The following is a 15,574-nucleotide window of genomic DNA, read 5'->3' on the forward strand; positions in this document are numbered from 1 at the left end:
GTTTGTCAACCATAGCCGCCAGGATATTTTCCAGGTGGCGTAAGAGCGAAATGAGTTCAAATTAATTCAACGGAACCTGTGCTTGGCGATAACAAATTGAGTGGATTTAAAAAAAAAAAAATAGTTCTTCCGAAAAGAACCCAAGACTGAAAGGGATCCAACTCTCTAAACAGACTGGGAACAAATTCTCAAATGCTAATTTCTCATAGCAAAAAATACTGTATTCACGAGCCTGCTAGTAGACAACAGTTTGCTATCCATTTTAATTAAGGGTGTCAGGCGATTAAATTTTTTAATCGTAATTAGTTGCATGACTTCAATAGTTAACTCATGATTAATTGCAAATGTTTTATGTGTTCTAAATGTACAATAAAATATTAGTTTCTAAGTTTTCACACTCTTGTTAATATGAAAGTGAGAAAAAAGTGTTAAACTAATAGAAATATGGTGATACCCTTTAGTCATTGATACAGTAGTTGAATAAAAATTCATATAATTGAGTTCAAATTAAAATGGTGTACTGTACTGTAAAAAACAAGTGTGATATTAATTTGTGTCGGTCATTTTTCTGCCACTAGATGGCATAATTGCATTTGTAAGACGGTGACAGCTCAGTGTATTTTTTTTCCCCCAGATTAAGAGCTATCTAATCTTTAACATGAAGTAACTTGTGAAATTCTGCCCATTTTTAAAATTGTAAAATACAACTTGACCCCAATCTCCACAAATATATTCATTATTATTAATTTTATTAATCCTACATTTTGACTTGGGCGTGTCTGCTATGTTGCGACTGGAATTCCCCCAGTACAGGCTTTCCAAGTCATTAATCGCACATTAAAAAAAAAAAAATTAGCCGAACTAATTTAGCCACCCATAATTTCAACATCAGAAGAAGTGTCATTAATCTCAGCACCAACAAAGTTAATTGATTCATTCGTGAAGACTAAGATCATTATTCAAGCCATTTCCCCTCTTATCTCAATTACTCTACGTTGGACAAATAGGGCGTAATGTTTATTACTAGCAGCGCTATCAGAGAAAGTTACGTTTTTGCCACCTGGAAGGATGCGTGACGTCATAGTGAAATGTCTTATACCCTTCCTCAGGCACATTCCATTTTAGTTAAACACATCACATGAATGAATTTCGCCTCCCTGTGATCCGTCCCGCCGTTGCGATGGCGGGCGTAGACATCCGATGCCCCTCTAGGGAGACCGATGGGTGAAGTCCTGCACACTGAGCCACGTGTGATACTAATTTTCTCAATTTGAGGGGGTATTGGGCTCCTTTTGGTGTTCTGCATTGATGGGCATTAGAAGAAATGTCTTGTTGACTGATGAAGAGGGTATGAAAGTGATTAACTTGACCAATTTGGGAAATCCCACTCTATTCGCTCCCCACCACGACTGTGATGTGGTTACAATAAACGCAAAGTGGTTCACCAGTGTTTACTCTATTCCTGGGTTCTCTTTCTCCAGCAAACCAGTGCAGGCAGCTAGCTAATTCCACTCCTTTAATGGTTGCTGCCAACTTGTGAAATCCATGATGCCTCCATGGCGTTAAGATACAGCCACAACCTCAACACTCTTTTTGGGTAAAATCCCAACAATCAAAACGTTGACCAACTGATCGATTATGTTGCGTCATAGTCTGATCCTGTGGTTAATCTCATAAAATGTTGGTTTCCCTCATTTGGTGTATTTTGAGCGAGAGATTGGACCCCGCGACCGAACTGTCTTTGGTGGGAAATTAGACGCCGCATCCGATTCCAACGCTTTCCAACTGAAAATTGCTATCCGCGTTCCCAAATTGCGCCTGGAGCTGACGAGTTGGCATGATGTTGCAGTTAACGAGCGCCTTGTTTGACAGTTTATCATCTTCCTGTCAATTGGGTGTTGTCGCCTTGAGGACTAGGCATTCAATTGTTAAATTAAGTAATGTTAGTAATCTAATCCAAAGGAAGTGCAGTAATATATAGGTTAGCAAATGATTGGGTTAGCGTAGCCACCTAAGATGGCTTTTTCCGGCTACTTTCTTTGCGTATAAGGTACCAACGAGGGTTCGGGCTTTACATTGCTCCATGAATTTGCCAGTTTCTGAAGTAGTATCAGAAACAGAATGCCACTAGTGTGTAAAAGGGGAGTGTTATGTTTAACTCCCTGAGACAGGGTTGAACCAACTAGTTGACCAATCAATGTGTCAGACAGAAAATTTGTAACTCGACCTCAGCCCATTCTGGACCTGTACCTTTCACACTGCCTCAGTTCCACCTCTGATATAACCTCAACAGCCACTAATTTGTGGACCTTTCAAACAGCTGCCGTTCCATTTGGCTTCACCGCCGCTACAACCTTAAAATTTGCAGGCCAGCTCCATGCCACCACCGATCATCAATACTTTTCACATATTTACAGGACACACCAAGACAACCAAAGTAGTCTGACCTAACATCCTCGTCTCAACTCGACTAAATTGTGTGTAAATTGGTCTCAAAACCGACGTGATGGGTTCCAATTTGGTCCCTGTTGCGACCCCCTTACGCGCTGAGCCGTTAAGTGTTTTAAAAGCGAAAGAGCTGAGGTTCACGCTCAATGAAGTGCTAATAACCGAGTCGTGTGGTTCGCATGTGGAATTCCTAATTTATGGCCTCTCACTGCCCCCCCCCCCACCTCCTCCTATTTCCCCCCCGCTTTTACCCGTGACTCAATTCCAGTAAACTGAGAGGTCATTGTGGGAAGTAAGCGCGTGTAAAAACAAACACGACACCTCAACACTACAACACTATGTGCTATTATTCGAGTGGAAGTAGAACCAGCTCTGTCTCGCATGAGAGGACAATCTCCCGACAGGAGGTCACCGTTTACCCATGCCATTTAACCACCGTCACCTCCAGTCCTTTGTGTGTTTTTGTGTAACGTCATTGTGAGGCAATCACATTGAAATTGTCATGATTTATATTTTTCTTGTTTTGACTCAATTTGGGTTTGTTTTATGTTGTCTTGAATGTTGTCTTGTTTTCCAATGTCCCGTGTTCATTGTCTTGCTTGCTGTCTTTGTGTGTTTATTGTTGTTCATCAAATGTGATCAATATCAAACATCAATTCTATGCTCCGCCCACATGACATTCTTTGGACTTTACAATTAAGGGTCACTTATTGCTATTGTGTCAATTGGTCAAAGTGAAAACCAGTTCCAACTTCCCAAGTTTTCTGGGGTCACGTCGGGGCCCCTAAAATTGATACATTTTCACCAGAATGCACAAGCTTGCAAAAAAAAATGTGGGAGTTGGGCAGGTTGAAGCACATAACTAATTCTATGAATGAATAATAATAAACAGCAATTTCAAAAGTGCTGTTTTACAAGCAGCCACAGGGGGCGCCAGCATTGTTCATTTGGTGAGTCTCACACCGAGGCCACTAATTGCTAACAGGGACCGTGTTTAAAAGAGGAAAAAGAAAGCCATGTATGTCTATTTACACATCTCTAATAAGCATTATGCGCTAAAATGCTACATCACCACGATGACATCATTCACAGGGAAAAGTATCAAGCAAGTCTAATCTGAGCTTTAAAATGACAGAATGTCCAAGGGCCGAAAACCTCATGTTTGTTGACAAAACGTTGCTACAAACAAACTTTTGCGCGGTCATGTGTCTCCTTTATAATTTGAGGCACCCAACTGTCTTTTAATTTATGTACAATTTATGACATCCTTATTAAAGCTTTCTCTTGATCTTGAGGCCCAAATCTGTTCTCCCTCTTTCTTGTTTTGTGAATCTCTTGTCCTTAACCGCCTCCTTGGTTATTGCGTATTCCATCTGTGTGATGCATGAGCGCTCCACACCAGAAAGCTGCCCTGCAGTTCACCGATCAAAGTGCTAATCTTCTCTGTGCAAAAGTGTGACAGCAAATCGCAAAGGCAACCAAAATACACTAGGATTGAGGATGACAAGTGTGAGAATTCAAGTGAATTCAAGTTTTCACCTGCGCAACTTTTGGGGGGTTTATCTTATCAACTTTCTTTTTTTTTTAACCTTTGCAACGTTTTGGGGTTTTTACAGAAGTCCTCAAATCTAGAGGTATCTTTATGACTACCGTAAATCCCCTAAAAGTTGTGCATGTTAAAACAACACTACCTTAAATCCCCCAAATGTTGAGCAAAGTAAAATGTGACTAATAAATTGCACAATCAATCATTTATTTTTCTAAACCACAGACGTCCTTGCATTGTTCTCCAGGAAAGTTATTTTGCTTAGTTCGTAGATGAAACCCGGGTCACAGCGGTTATGATCGGAACCCAGAAACACAAAAAACATTCAACGTCCAAAAGCAGAGGATTAAGCGGCCGTGTCAGCGAAACGACCAGAGCGGCTTTGGCTCTCATGTCCTTTCCTCTGGAATGTGGTAGAGGTCAAAGGTAGAACGACATGGAGTTCATGAGCTGCTGTTGTGTGCCCCCCCGCCCCCACCAAAAAAATTTTTTTTGCACAGATTGAAATAAAACTACCTTAAATCCCCCATTTTGTGGATTATTGGAATTTGCCTTGTAGTAATTTGTCGTGCAATATTGCCAACTACTCAAAATTTTTGTGCTCACTGGTCACTGGAGGTAAAAAAATGTTCCGAATTTTTGGCGATCCCACAGCAAAATAAGGTCACCGAAGTATGACATCATTATTTGTGGCTAGTGTGTTTGTGCAATTGCGTCCTTCCCAGCAGCAGACTGCTGCCGTATTTAACACGTCTTCTCAAAATGCCTCGGCTGTCACATCAGCGACAAAAAATGATGTTTCCCGGATGCCTCTCGTTTGCGGCTGTCTCGTTTTAACACTTCCCACACCACGTTAACAGGTTTATCCCAGGACATTAGCACCTTGCGCTAAAAAACAGCTGTCCCCACCCACGCTAGCTTTCTGGTAAACACTTAAACACTTTAAATATTATGTTTCGTGGCAGGGACGCTCTGAGACTGAAACAAGCTGCAGTACTGCTGGAAACCATGGAGGGGCAGTAATCATGATTATATATCATTATTGTTCAATATTTTGTCCGCCACGTTATCTTTAATAAAACTGCTTTAATTGATATTGTGGGTGGTGGTATGCATGGTGAGCAGGGAGCAAAGACTTCAAGCAATTTTTGTACTGTACTATTCCATTTGGTTTTGGTCATTCCTTGCATATTTGCCAGAAACAGGTTACGCGATTCACATGATGTAACTTGAATCGGACCTAAATCACCGATTTTCGATTTTGGGCCTTGCTTGGCTAAAACTCCTGAAAATCAGATGCTACGTGCAAATATATGCTCGACTGGGTAAGATTATATGACTTGACCTCTGGCTTGCTCAACCCAACTAATGACTTTAAACTTAAAGTTTAAGACCTGAGACGTCCTTAAAACTTGCACGCGACTTACTTCCACCTCTGGTATTTACACAATTTGCTTACAAACATCAACACACCTTAGCTCCTATTATCGCGGCATGGCTGGAATTTATGAGACGGCAATAAAAAAAGAAGTAAAAAAAAGCTGCATTTCCGAGAGTAATTTAACCGAGCGGAACTCCAAGATGTCGTCCTGTAAAATGAGATAAGCAAACAGCTGGCGCATCTGTGTGTAGATTCTGTGTTAAAAAATCTCCTGGCAGCGTCCATGTCGCTACGTTTGTTTGCGCCTTAGCAGCTGTAGATGTCAACGGCATTCTGACGAAGAACATTTGAGAGATATTATTCGACTTGAAAGCGGTTTTCCAGCAAATATTCGCACACGTTAACATACAAAACAGAGACAGCGACTGATAGATATTATAACATTTTTAATTTCTTCATTTCATATATTAACCATTGTTATACATTATTAACACTTTAATTCTTTATTAACCATGTTGAAATGTTTTATAGAGGTAGAGTAGTGTTGCACTCAGTATAATTTGACCTTAAACTGGGACATACTATTTAGTCTAAAAAAGTTCCTTCTCAGCGTTTTGTGCGAAAACACATTTGGTCCTTGAGAACAGAATCTGTTTTGAACACCCACACCTGACTCTGTTTTCGCCATCGCTCATGGAAAAATACCCAGAGAGTATGTTTTGTCTACAAATGAAAGAGAGGAGGTCTTTTAACTATAAGAAACCATTGTACTGTACATGCGGAAGAACTACATTTGACGCTCTGAATCCCACCTGTTTAAGTGATGAATTAGAGGCTGTTATCTGTCCAGAGATCTCTGACTGATTAAAAATCATTTTTGCAAAGGTGTATTTTTCTTACATTAAATCTATCTTCATTTTTGGAACACGCAAAGAGGACAAAATAATTTTATTCCTCTTTCACGACATATATAGAAATAACATATCGTCGTCATTTTGCTCAAATATATTGACTATAGCAAAATCGTAAACCCTTTGCCCTTTTCTCTGGAATGAACGCTTAACAATTAGTTCACCGGTGGGGGCCACTCTGAATCCACGTTTGCCTAAAAACTGAAGAAAAAGAGTAACGTTTTCTTAACTCATTCACTGCCGGTCTATAGCTGTCAGTGGCAGTGAATGAAGTAAACTCTTAGTTCCTAGAGATGGTGACAACCTTAGTAAATTAATTGGCCGGTTCACTGACTAAACAAAATGTTAGCTGAGGATCTAATTAGGTTTTATTAGTTCATCCTGAAATTTGAACAAAAAGCAAAATATCCCAAACTTTTTGTGAGCAGCGTATAAGAAGAGTTAGTGAGGCAAGCTGGGGACCTTTGTGTCTGCGGTTCAATTAGACGTCGAGTGCCCGGGCATGATTAGACTACCCTAGGGAGCGGAAGGGGGGTGGGGGAGTGTAGGGGGCATAAATCTCCAAAGCACCCAGCCCTGTACTTAGAGGCTTTTTTTTTTTTTTTTTTTTAAGGAAGGGGGTCTCGAGTGAAACACCTGGAATCCTTCAGCAGTACCAATGAGTACTGATGAAAAACAAATGTCAGCGCCCACCCCACCAAAACACTCCCCTGCCCCAACCCCTCCTAACCTCTGTGCCTTTTCGACAAGCCCCGCAGCAAGCTAGCAGCGCCATGTGTTTACCCTGGCCGGGATGAAGCGAGCGGCTACTGGTGGAAACGCTGCCAAGCACGCTGACGTCTGACCCATATACAGATCGACCGACGGGGTTCGGGAAAGTTCATGGAGGTTCCGCAACACAATGAATGGATTACATCCTTTTGCAGAATTGCTTTGATGTCACCTATTAGACGCTATAAGATAAAAAGGTTGAAGACCTAACATGACAGCAATTCTAAGATTATATTGAAGTGTTATGCAATGAGAGCAATCTGATTGGGTGGTTGATTGGACTTTGCTACTATTATTATTATTATTATTTATTTTTTAATCTTTTGGTGTTCTAACATGGGGATAAGATGTCATCTTGTGGTGATGCCCGGTTTCATTAATATATTGCCTTTGATTATTTAAAACAACTAACTTTTATGTCTGAGCCATTGAGAGGAGGGGACTAAGAAAATGGTAAATAAAAAAAAGATTTAAATAAAAAAAGATTCTAAAATACTAATGCATACTTTAATAAAACAAAAAATATACATATTTACAATTAATTGTTAATAAAAATGTTGAATAAAAAATAAACTTTATGAAATAATTACTAGTGAAAAATTACTTGACACCAGAAAGATAAATATATAAAATAACTGCTCATCAAAAATAAATCAAACCAAAAATAAAATCTAATAAATAAATATAGCTTAAAAATTAATCCCAAGAAATAATATATAGGCAAAAAACAATAAATAAAAATAAAACAAAATAAAATGTAACAAATACTCTTAAAAAAAATCATAAAATAAATGAATAATGAAATAAAACAATCGTTCATTACAAATAAAAAAATTAATAAATGAAAATTAACTAAACTATAATTAAAATATATAAAATGACTGATTACATTTTTAATTAAAAATAATGAAAATTTCATCATGAAAAAACTGTATATTAATATGATTTGCTTCTTTTCAAAACATGTAAACTTACAATCTAAAATAATTGAGTACAAATTAAATCCAAATTAAAAAAAAAATCATCACCACTAACGATCCTTTTATAATATATTTTTCAATATTAACAAATAACTCTTAAGTATGAAAAGTTAGAATGATGGATAATTAATTGCGTCAGTCATTTTTAGCTGGAAAGAAAACCTGCCCGCCATCTGGCAGCTGGCATGCCCCGTTAAGTACTTAACACGATTAATTCATTAATATTTATGTTAAAATGTCTGACTTGTGATCAAGAGACTTCCTGTCAAACCTGCAGTGTGGTCGTGATTGCGCCTTGAGAGTGTGAAACGTACCCTGGAGATGGTTAGCGGCGTGCTGAAGTCTCGTCCCCCGACCAGGCGGAAGCCCCACGGGGAGGGTCCTTTGAGAGTCACGCTGTAGGGCATGCCGGTACCGGTGCCGGTGGGCCTGGAGACCGCGACGAAGCAAGAATATCCACGCAGGGGAATGAAGGTAGAAAGTCCTGCTCCGGGCTGCTGCTAGGCGACGCGCTGCCGCCTGACAAAAACTCTCCCGAGGTCTTGAATCAAGTTTAAATAACAAGAGCCGCCCGTGACGTGGTGACGGGGGCCGAGCACCCCGCCCTCGCCTGGGACTGGGAGGGAGGCCCCGCCACTGCCGGTACGAGCTTCATGCAACAAGTCCATCCTCCTCATGTGCTCTGCTCTTACCGTTACATTCAGTCTGCACGATGATATACTGCTACTAATGCAGCTGCTAGCATGCTACTAGTGCTGCTGCTAATTCTACTGATTGACCATTTCGAGCTTACGTCACAAGTCAAAATGGCGGGCAACTCTGGGAAAGGAATCTAATCCCCGCACATGAAAAGCATTGGACTTTGGATCGTAATTTTGATTTCAAAATGTGATGAAATGTTGTTTAACTACTAACTACTAATCTGCCAGGTTTGTATGTTAGTTACAGGCAAAAGAAATACAATATGCCATTTGTTGTCAATGTGGAAGCACTGGGGAAATAATCAGTATTTTCCATGTCAAGCATTTTCAGGTCCTAACAAGTACGGCGACCTCATTTGATGCACCCAATGAAGTGGCGTGTATATTATTTTACATTCGTCACCTTTTGGATTCTCTCATCGTTGGAGCCATCTCGCGAGTGAGTCACAGAGTTTCTTAGTTTGTGAAGGGATGATCTCAGACATTCCGCGGCATCTGTTTCAGACAACTGCCGGAGCGTCTCGAGGTCTGAGTCAACCTGAGGTAGCCCCCCGCCAAGTTGCATCACCACCGCGTAACACGTGACGTCACTGTGGTGACAACATTTCAGCTGCCTTTGTGGTAGGAGCCGGAATTACGTCACCCAAAAAATAAATAATAGGTATGTGTTTTTTGCTTTAAATTATCCATGACTCCAAAGAATGTGAAAACTGCTAGCGATGGTGTTAGCCTGTTGCTTGCTAATCATGAGAATGTGTTCATGTTTGTTATTTTGCTGGGTGAAAGTTAAGTTACAAACAAGGAGGCAATAAAGGCACCCAATTTGGCTAGACTTGTTTACACTTTGCACACAGTTCATAATTGTACTGATATTTAAACACCATAAAATATGGGAAACACAACTTCTGGGGTCATTCACAGAAACCGCTATTGGAACGCAGCAAGCCGGCCAAATCCACAAAAACTTACTTTTCTCGTTTTACGTCACCTCAAGCTTGTAGCTGCTTTCTGTCAACTTCTGCTGACATCCACTTTGGTTTTCATCTGGCCTGGGCGGCTGGTTGGGTTGACCGGCGACGCGCTCCTTCCGACATGTGCTGAAGTAATCAGGCAGCGTGGCAGCCTTACAAAAGGGGGCTTAAGGAGAAAGATTGCAGGCCCCCTGGTCACCTTAAGAAAATCCCCCCGTGGATCACCAAAAATCCAAAAAAATCCAGTTTACTGGGAGAATTACATCAACGGGGAGGCTAGCGGTGCCAATCAGATAGCGGCTTCAATAAAATCGACATACTTTACGGTCGTTCTTTTTGTTTTAACCCTTCGAAGGTATTCAAAATCCAAAACGTTTCCAGACGAGACATGATGTCACCGAGTACCTACAAAAATAACCGCCAGTTGGCAAACATTCAGCAAAATTAGTTTAAGGCGAGCGGAGATTCAATTTAGTTACACAGTGGTTGGATTGTTAAGGCCGCCATCCTTTTTGGTGACGAAACCCCTGAGTCAAAAAAGTCCTTTGGACTTGACGAGACTTGACCTAAATTTGAGCGCGCTCAAGTCCGCAGGGGGCTCGCCGTAATGAAGGCATGTTGTTACTCTTGGCAGGTGGAGGGACGAGACCCAAAACTCAGCTGACCCATTTTAGCTCCAGACTACCATTGACTCAAAAGAAAACGTCCTGACCGTGTTTGCGGTTCGGCAGCACTTTAGACTGGGACGTAAATCCCGGACTCTAAAAACCCTCCGAGTCGTAAACATTTGCCTTCAGCGAGAGATACGACTGATAAACCCCGACGGGGGTATGCGGCCCCGAGAGCGCAACACAATCGTCTGGAAGTCATTACGCCGTCTCTCGCTCCTTGTAAAGTCAGCGTCCTTGAAGGCCTCGCAAGTGTAAAGTTGGCACGGCAAGCATAAGCTGAAGGTGAATCACTCAGCTAAACACACTAAGACGAGATAAGCGCTGGTTTGCATCGGTTCATGAGTATGTCAGTGTTTGCATTTCTGTGGTTAAAAGCTGGAAAGGATACCAAAGAACAATGACAACAAGGAAATAGTTTACTGATAAATATGATAAAAGTTTCTATAATTGTTTTGGGTTGTATTATTGTTAATACTAGGGACTGTTAAGCTATTATTTTTTTTAATTGTAATTAATTGCATGACTTCAATAGCTAACTCACGATTAATCGTAATATCTGTTCTAAATGTACAATAAAATACTTTTTTGTCAAATTTATCATACTCTTGTTACTACGAGAAATATGGCTGCTTCTGCATCTTTTAGTGATTGATACAGTAATTTCGTAATAAATCATGAAATTCAGTTAAAATTCAATTAAAATTAAAAAGATGTACAGTACTGTAAAAAAAAAGAAAAAGAGTTGATTTGTGTTGAGGTCAGTTTTCTGCCACTAGATGGCATAATTGCATTTATAAGACATTGGTGACAGCTCAGTGCATTTTTCTTTGCATATTAAGAGCTGTCTAATCTTTAACATGAAGTAACTTGTGAGATTCTGCACGTTTTTAAAATTGTAAAATACAACTGTAATGTAAAATGTATGCATTATTATTAAATTTATTACTGTTAAATTTTGACATGGACGTGTGTCTGCTGCGTTGCGACTGGAATTCCCCCAGTACAGGCTCTCCAAGTAGGGTGTGGTCATTAATCACGCATTAAAAAAAATAGTGGGGTTAAAGGAACTTAAAATGAACGCACACATTTTAAAACCCCTAGTTAATACTAGATTTAGCTTCTCTGAGAATCTTACGTGCTTACGCCTAAATATTGGCTAAATATATACTGTATAAAATCACATTTGCATGCTTAGGCAGTTGCATTAAACGACCAATTGTCGATTATAGTCTTCTGTCAGCCTCTCGCTGTCTTGAATTGACTGGAACGGTTAACAGCTGCTGATTTTGTTCCGTCGAGTTTTTAACTCGAACAGGTAAACAAGTCATCGAGATGAAAAACACGGGTAACAAAATCCAGACGCCAATCATTTTCCTCGGAATGCGTGTTTGTTTGAGTAGATGAGGTAAGGGGTTGTTTGGTTTTCATTTTGACGTTTCTGCTCTTGGAACATTCCTACATGATTTAGACCGCGGGACCTGGAAAAAACGTCAGGCTTAAGACTCCGAATGGGGCAACCGGATACGTAATCTTTCATCCAATCTGCTGTTACACCAAAATTTAGTGTTTGTTCCGACCGGTAGCTGTCGATGATTTCGTTGGCCGAACGTGAGAGTTACTTCCATCGAGGATTTATGAACTTTTTTGCTCCAAAGCATTTGCTTGATAGTTAGAAACGGCACACATTCCGACTGAATTCATTGGGAAATATAGACTGGATGTATTCCCAATCTCTTTGCAATACTGGGAAGCATGCTAGCGAACTATTAGCAAGGGTTAGAAACTAAGCCCTGATGCAAATAGTGAAAATTTCCCTTCTCAGGTGAAATATACCTCAAAACAGTCTTAGTAGAACTGTTTCTCACGAATTAGAATAAATTCTACAAGTCCTCCTCCTTATTAATATAAGCACAGTCTGGGCTACATTTTGAGTGAGTGCAGTGTGAAAAGGGGTTAACAGGACAGGACAACCATAATAAGCTACCGCAAAGTAATAACCGGACGCATCCTGAAAATCCAAGTTCTTCCACATAAACAGACTTAGCTCAGGGATCAAATGGGCTGTTAGCGCATGATAGGCTTGTAGTGGCAAATCTGTCGTCGTGACTCACGCTTATTCAAGTCCAACCCAGACACTAACTCGTCCACGGAAAACTACTTTACGAGTTTTCAGAGTCTTATTCATACTCGATTTTTGCTTGTTTCATGTCAAGCTATGTTTTTGGCCTCCATACTTCCCCCAAATCCACAAACTGACCGATGTCTCACCTCGTTGTCAGCTTTTTGGCAGCCGCACGTTTCATTTGGCCGAGAAGGCCGCTCGGTGCCGGATTGACGCGTTTAATGGGCTTGTTAGGAGATTAAGCGGCGAGCAAAAGACGGCTCGCCGTCATTGGAAACGAGGTCGACGAGGGCGGCTGAGACGGAAACCGCTATGCGCTCGGCTAGGAAAAGGAAAAGATGTCAATTAACTCAAAACGAAAATGTGCGTCTCGTTTTTGGTGCAGGCAAAACAATTAAGTCAGACTTAAAGGGGAAGTCAACCCCTCCCAATTTTATTTTTTTGGACAATAATATGTTCTATGTAGCCCCATTTGTATTTTGGTTAATATTATGTTAGTGGAATATGAGTTATGCAGCAAAATCCAGCAGTTTTTTATCAATATCAGAAGGCGGCCATTTTGCCACTTGCTGTCACGTGAAAAGGACATTGCAGGTCTTAGGTAACAACCAATCACAGCTCAGCTTCAGAAAACAGGTGAGCTGTGATTGGTCGTTGCCTGAGCAACTGTGATGTCATCTTCAGGCGACAGCAAGTGGCAAAATGGCCGCCCCCTGTGATGGATAAAAACAGCTGGATTTTGCTGCATAACTCATATTCTACAAATGTAATATTAATCAGAATGTCATGTTTGGACTAGTGAGGTCACATATAACATATTATTGTCAAGAAATATTTAAGGTTGACATCCCCTCTAAAAAAAAAAAAAAAAAAAAGCAAAGTGATTGATGTTTCACTTCCCTGAAATAAGACAATCGATTTATGTTCTACTTTGATAAAAAGCCCTACTTTTGGATGCTGGACTTTCCTACAAAGATGACGAATTATTGATATACGTTCCTAAGAAGAACATAAATTATTTTCTGAAAAGACGACAAGCTTTTTTCTATTTAAAACTAGTGTGGCATCGAGGGAAGCTTCCTCTAGTCACTACCATGCAAACAAAGCGTAAACCTCGTAAGCGTCCTTTAAATTATCTTTTTTTTTTTCTTTTTTTTTTACTACTGCGGGAAACATTTTAAAGAGCATATGGAGGCCCCGCTTCCTCTCGCAGGCCGCCTGAGCCACCGCAGTCCTCTTGTAGACAAAGAATTGCAACCCCTGACGATCCTGTTCTCACTCGCCTGGTCTTCTTCCAACATGGCCGTCACTGGTGCAATAAACTAGCTCGGGGGGTGTAGATCAGGGTGACCTCAGGGTGAGCTCTTCTCATGGGAAAATATGGAGACCATAAATGTCCCTGTCGTGCCTGTTGTGCATTTTTAGAGTTAGGCATTTCTTTGTCATTTAATTTCTCATTTCAGATGGGTTTGCACAGGGTGTATTTTGGTGAAAATGTCTTTATTTAAGGGATACCGACACCAATTTCACCTATTTACGCAAAACTGGGTGGACATTTTTATCATGTCAGGCCGCATGAAAAAAGCCTCAGGGACAAATGCCCAAAACTGAACAGGAAGTCGGCCATTTTAGTTTGAAGCAGCCATTTTGGGCAAATTTTAGGTCTTGTACTTTGACAAACTGCGACCAGGGATTTTGCCCAAATTTAGCCTGGCAAGCACCTCAACATGCCTGCTATCATATCAGGACGCATGGAAAAGTCTCAGGGACAAATGCCCAAACCTGAACAGGAAGTCGGCCATTTTAGTTTGAAGCAGCCATTTTGGGCAAATTTTAGGTCTTGTACTTTGACAAACTCCGACCGGGGAATTTGCCCAAATTTAGCCTGGCAAGCACCTCAACATGCCTGCTATCATATCAGGACGCATGGAAAAGTCTCAGGGACAAATGCCCAAACCTGAACAGGAAGTCGGCCATTTTAGTTTGAAGCAGCCATTTTGGGCTAATTTTAGGTCTTGTACTTTGGCAAACTCCGACCAGGGAATTTGCCCAAATTTAGCCTGGCAAGCACCTCAACATGCCTGCTATCATATCAGGACGCATGGAAAAGTCTCAGGGACAAATGCCCAAAACTGAACAGGATGTCGGCCATTTTAGTTTGAAGCAGCCATTTTGGGCAAATTTTAGGTCTTGTACTTTGACAAACTCCGACCAGGGATTTTGCCCAAATTTAGCCTGGCAAGCACCTCAACATGCCTGCTATCATATCAGGACGCATGGAAAAGTCTCAGGGACAAATCCCCAAACCTGAACAGGAAGTCGGCCATTTTAGTTTGAAGCAGCCATTTTGGGCAAATTTTAGGTCTTGTACTTTAACAAACTCCGACCAGGGAATTTGCCCAAATTTAGCCTGGCAAGCACCTCAACATGTCTGCTATCATATCAGGACGCATGGAAAAGTCTCAGGGACAGATGCCCAAACCTGAACAGGAAGTCGGCCATTTTAGTTTTGAAGCAGCCATTTTGGGCAAATTTTAGGTCTTGTACTTTGACAAACTCCGATAAGAGAATTTGCCCAAATTTAGCCTGGTAAGTGTCAGGGACCCAACCAAAAAAAATAAATAAATCCACTGTGGACCAGACAAGGTTCTTGTATTCTCGCCGTTGTGTTGTACCGCCATAAAAGGCCGGAACTTGTTTACTCTTCTTATCAGCCTCTCCTTTTATTTCGCTGTGTCAATATTGGGCGAATCTGTAAATCACGCTTTTATGTGTCAACCGGTCGCACAATGCAGCGGTGACGGCAGCCTTTTCGTCAAAAAGAGGGCATGTGGAAACACATTCTGCCAAACATACTCGCAAGGGTGGACAATGATTAGTAACATACGTGGTAGGACTTATGGAACACAGACCTCCCCCAAGGCTTTCAAAATGAGTTAGTGGACATCTGCAAGTGGGATCTTAATAGCTAAAAGGACGCTTTATCCAGATGCTAAAGTTCTCCTGGATTTAAGGTGGTCCCTCTGAGACGGAAAGTGTCTAACCAAAGATTTGTTGGAATTTTGGATTAAT

At 40.9% G+C, this 15,574-nt stretch overlaps 1 protein-coding gene and 1 long non-coding RNA gene across 2 annotated transcripts in view; one reads left to right on the plus strand and one right to left on the minus strand.

Moving 5' to 3' along the window:
• The window catches only part of pdlim4 (PDZ and LIM domain 4), a 33,055-nt gene extending 24,562 nt beyond the window's left edge, over positions 1-8,493 (minus strand). Inside the window, exon 1 of the mRNA XM_077547010.1 lies at positions 8,352-8,493. Within this exon, the coding sequence (XP_077403136.1) occupies positions 8,352-8,444 (93 nt within the window). The 5' untranslated portion in view covers positions 8,445-8,493. The remainder of the gene's footprint in view (positions 1-8,351) is intronic.
• Positions 8,494-8,559: 66 nt separating this feature from the next.
• On the plus strand, positions 8,560-9,392 carry LOC144036403 (uncharacterized). Its single transcript, XR_013288635.1, has 3 exons — positions 8,560-8,966; positions 9,061-9,177; positions 9,243-9,392. It is a non-coding gene; the product is annotated as an uncharacterized LOC144036403 (long non-coding RNA).
• The last annotated feature ends 6,182 nt before the right edge of the window (positions 9,393-15,574 follow it).

This window comes from Vanacampus margaritifer, chromosome 16, assembly GCF_051991255.1.
Source record: "Vanacampus margaritifer isolate UIUO_Vmar chromosome 16, RoL_Vmar_1.0, whole genome shotgun sequence".
NCBI lineage: Eukaryota > Metazoa > Chordata > Actinopteri > Syngnathiformes > Syngnathidae > Vanacampus > Vanacampus margaritifer.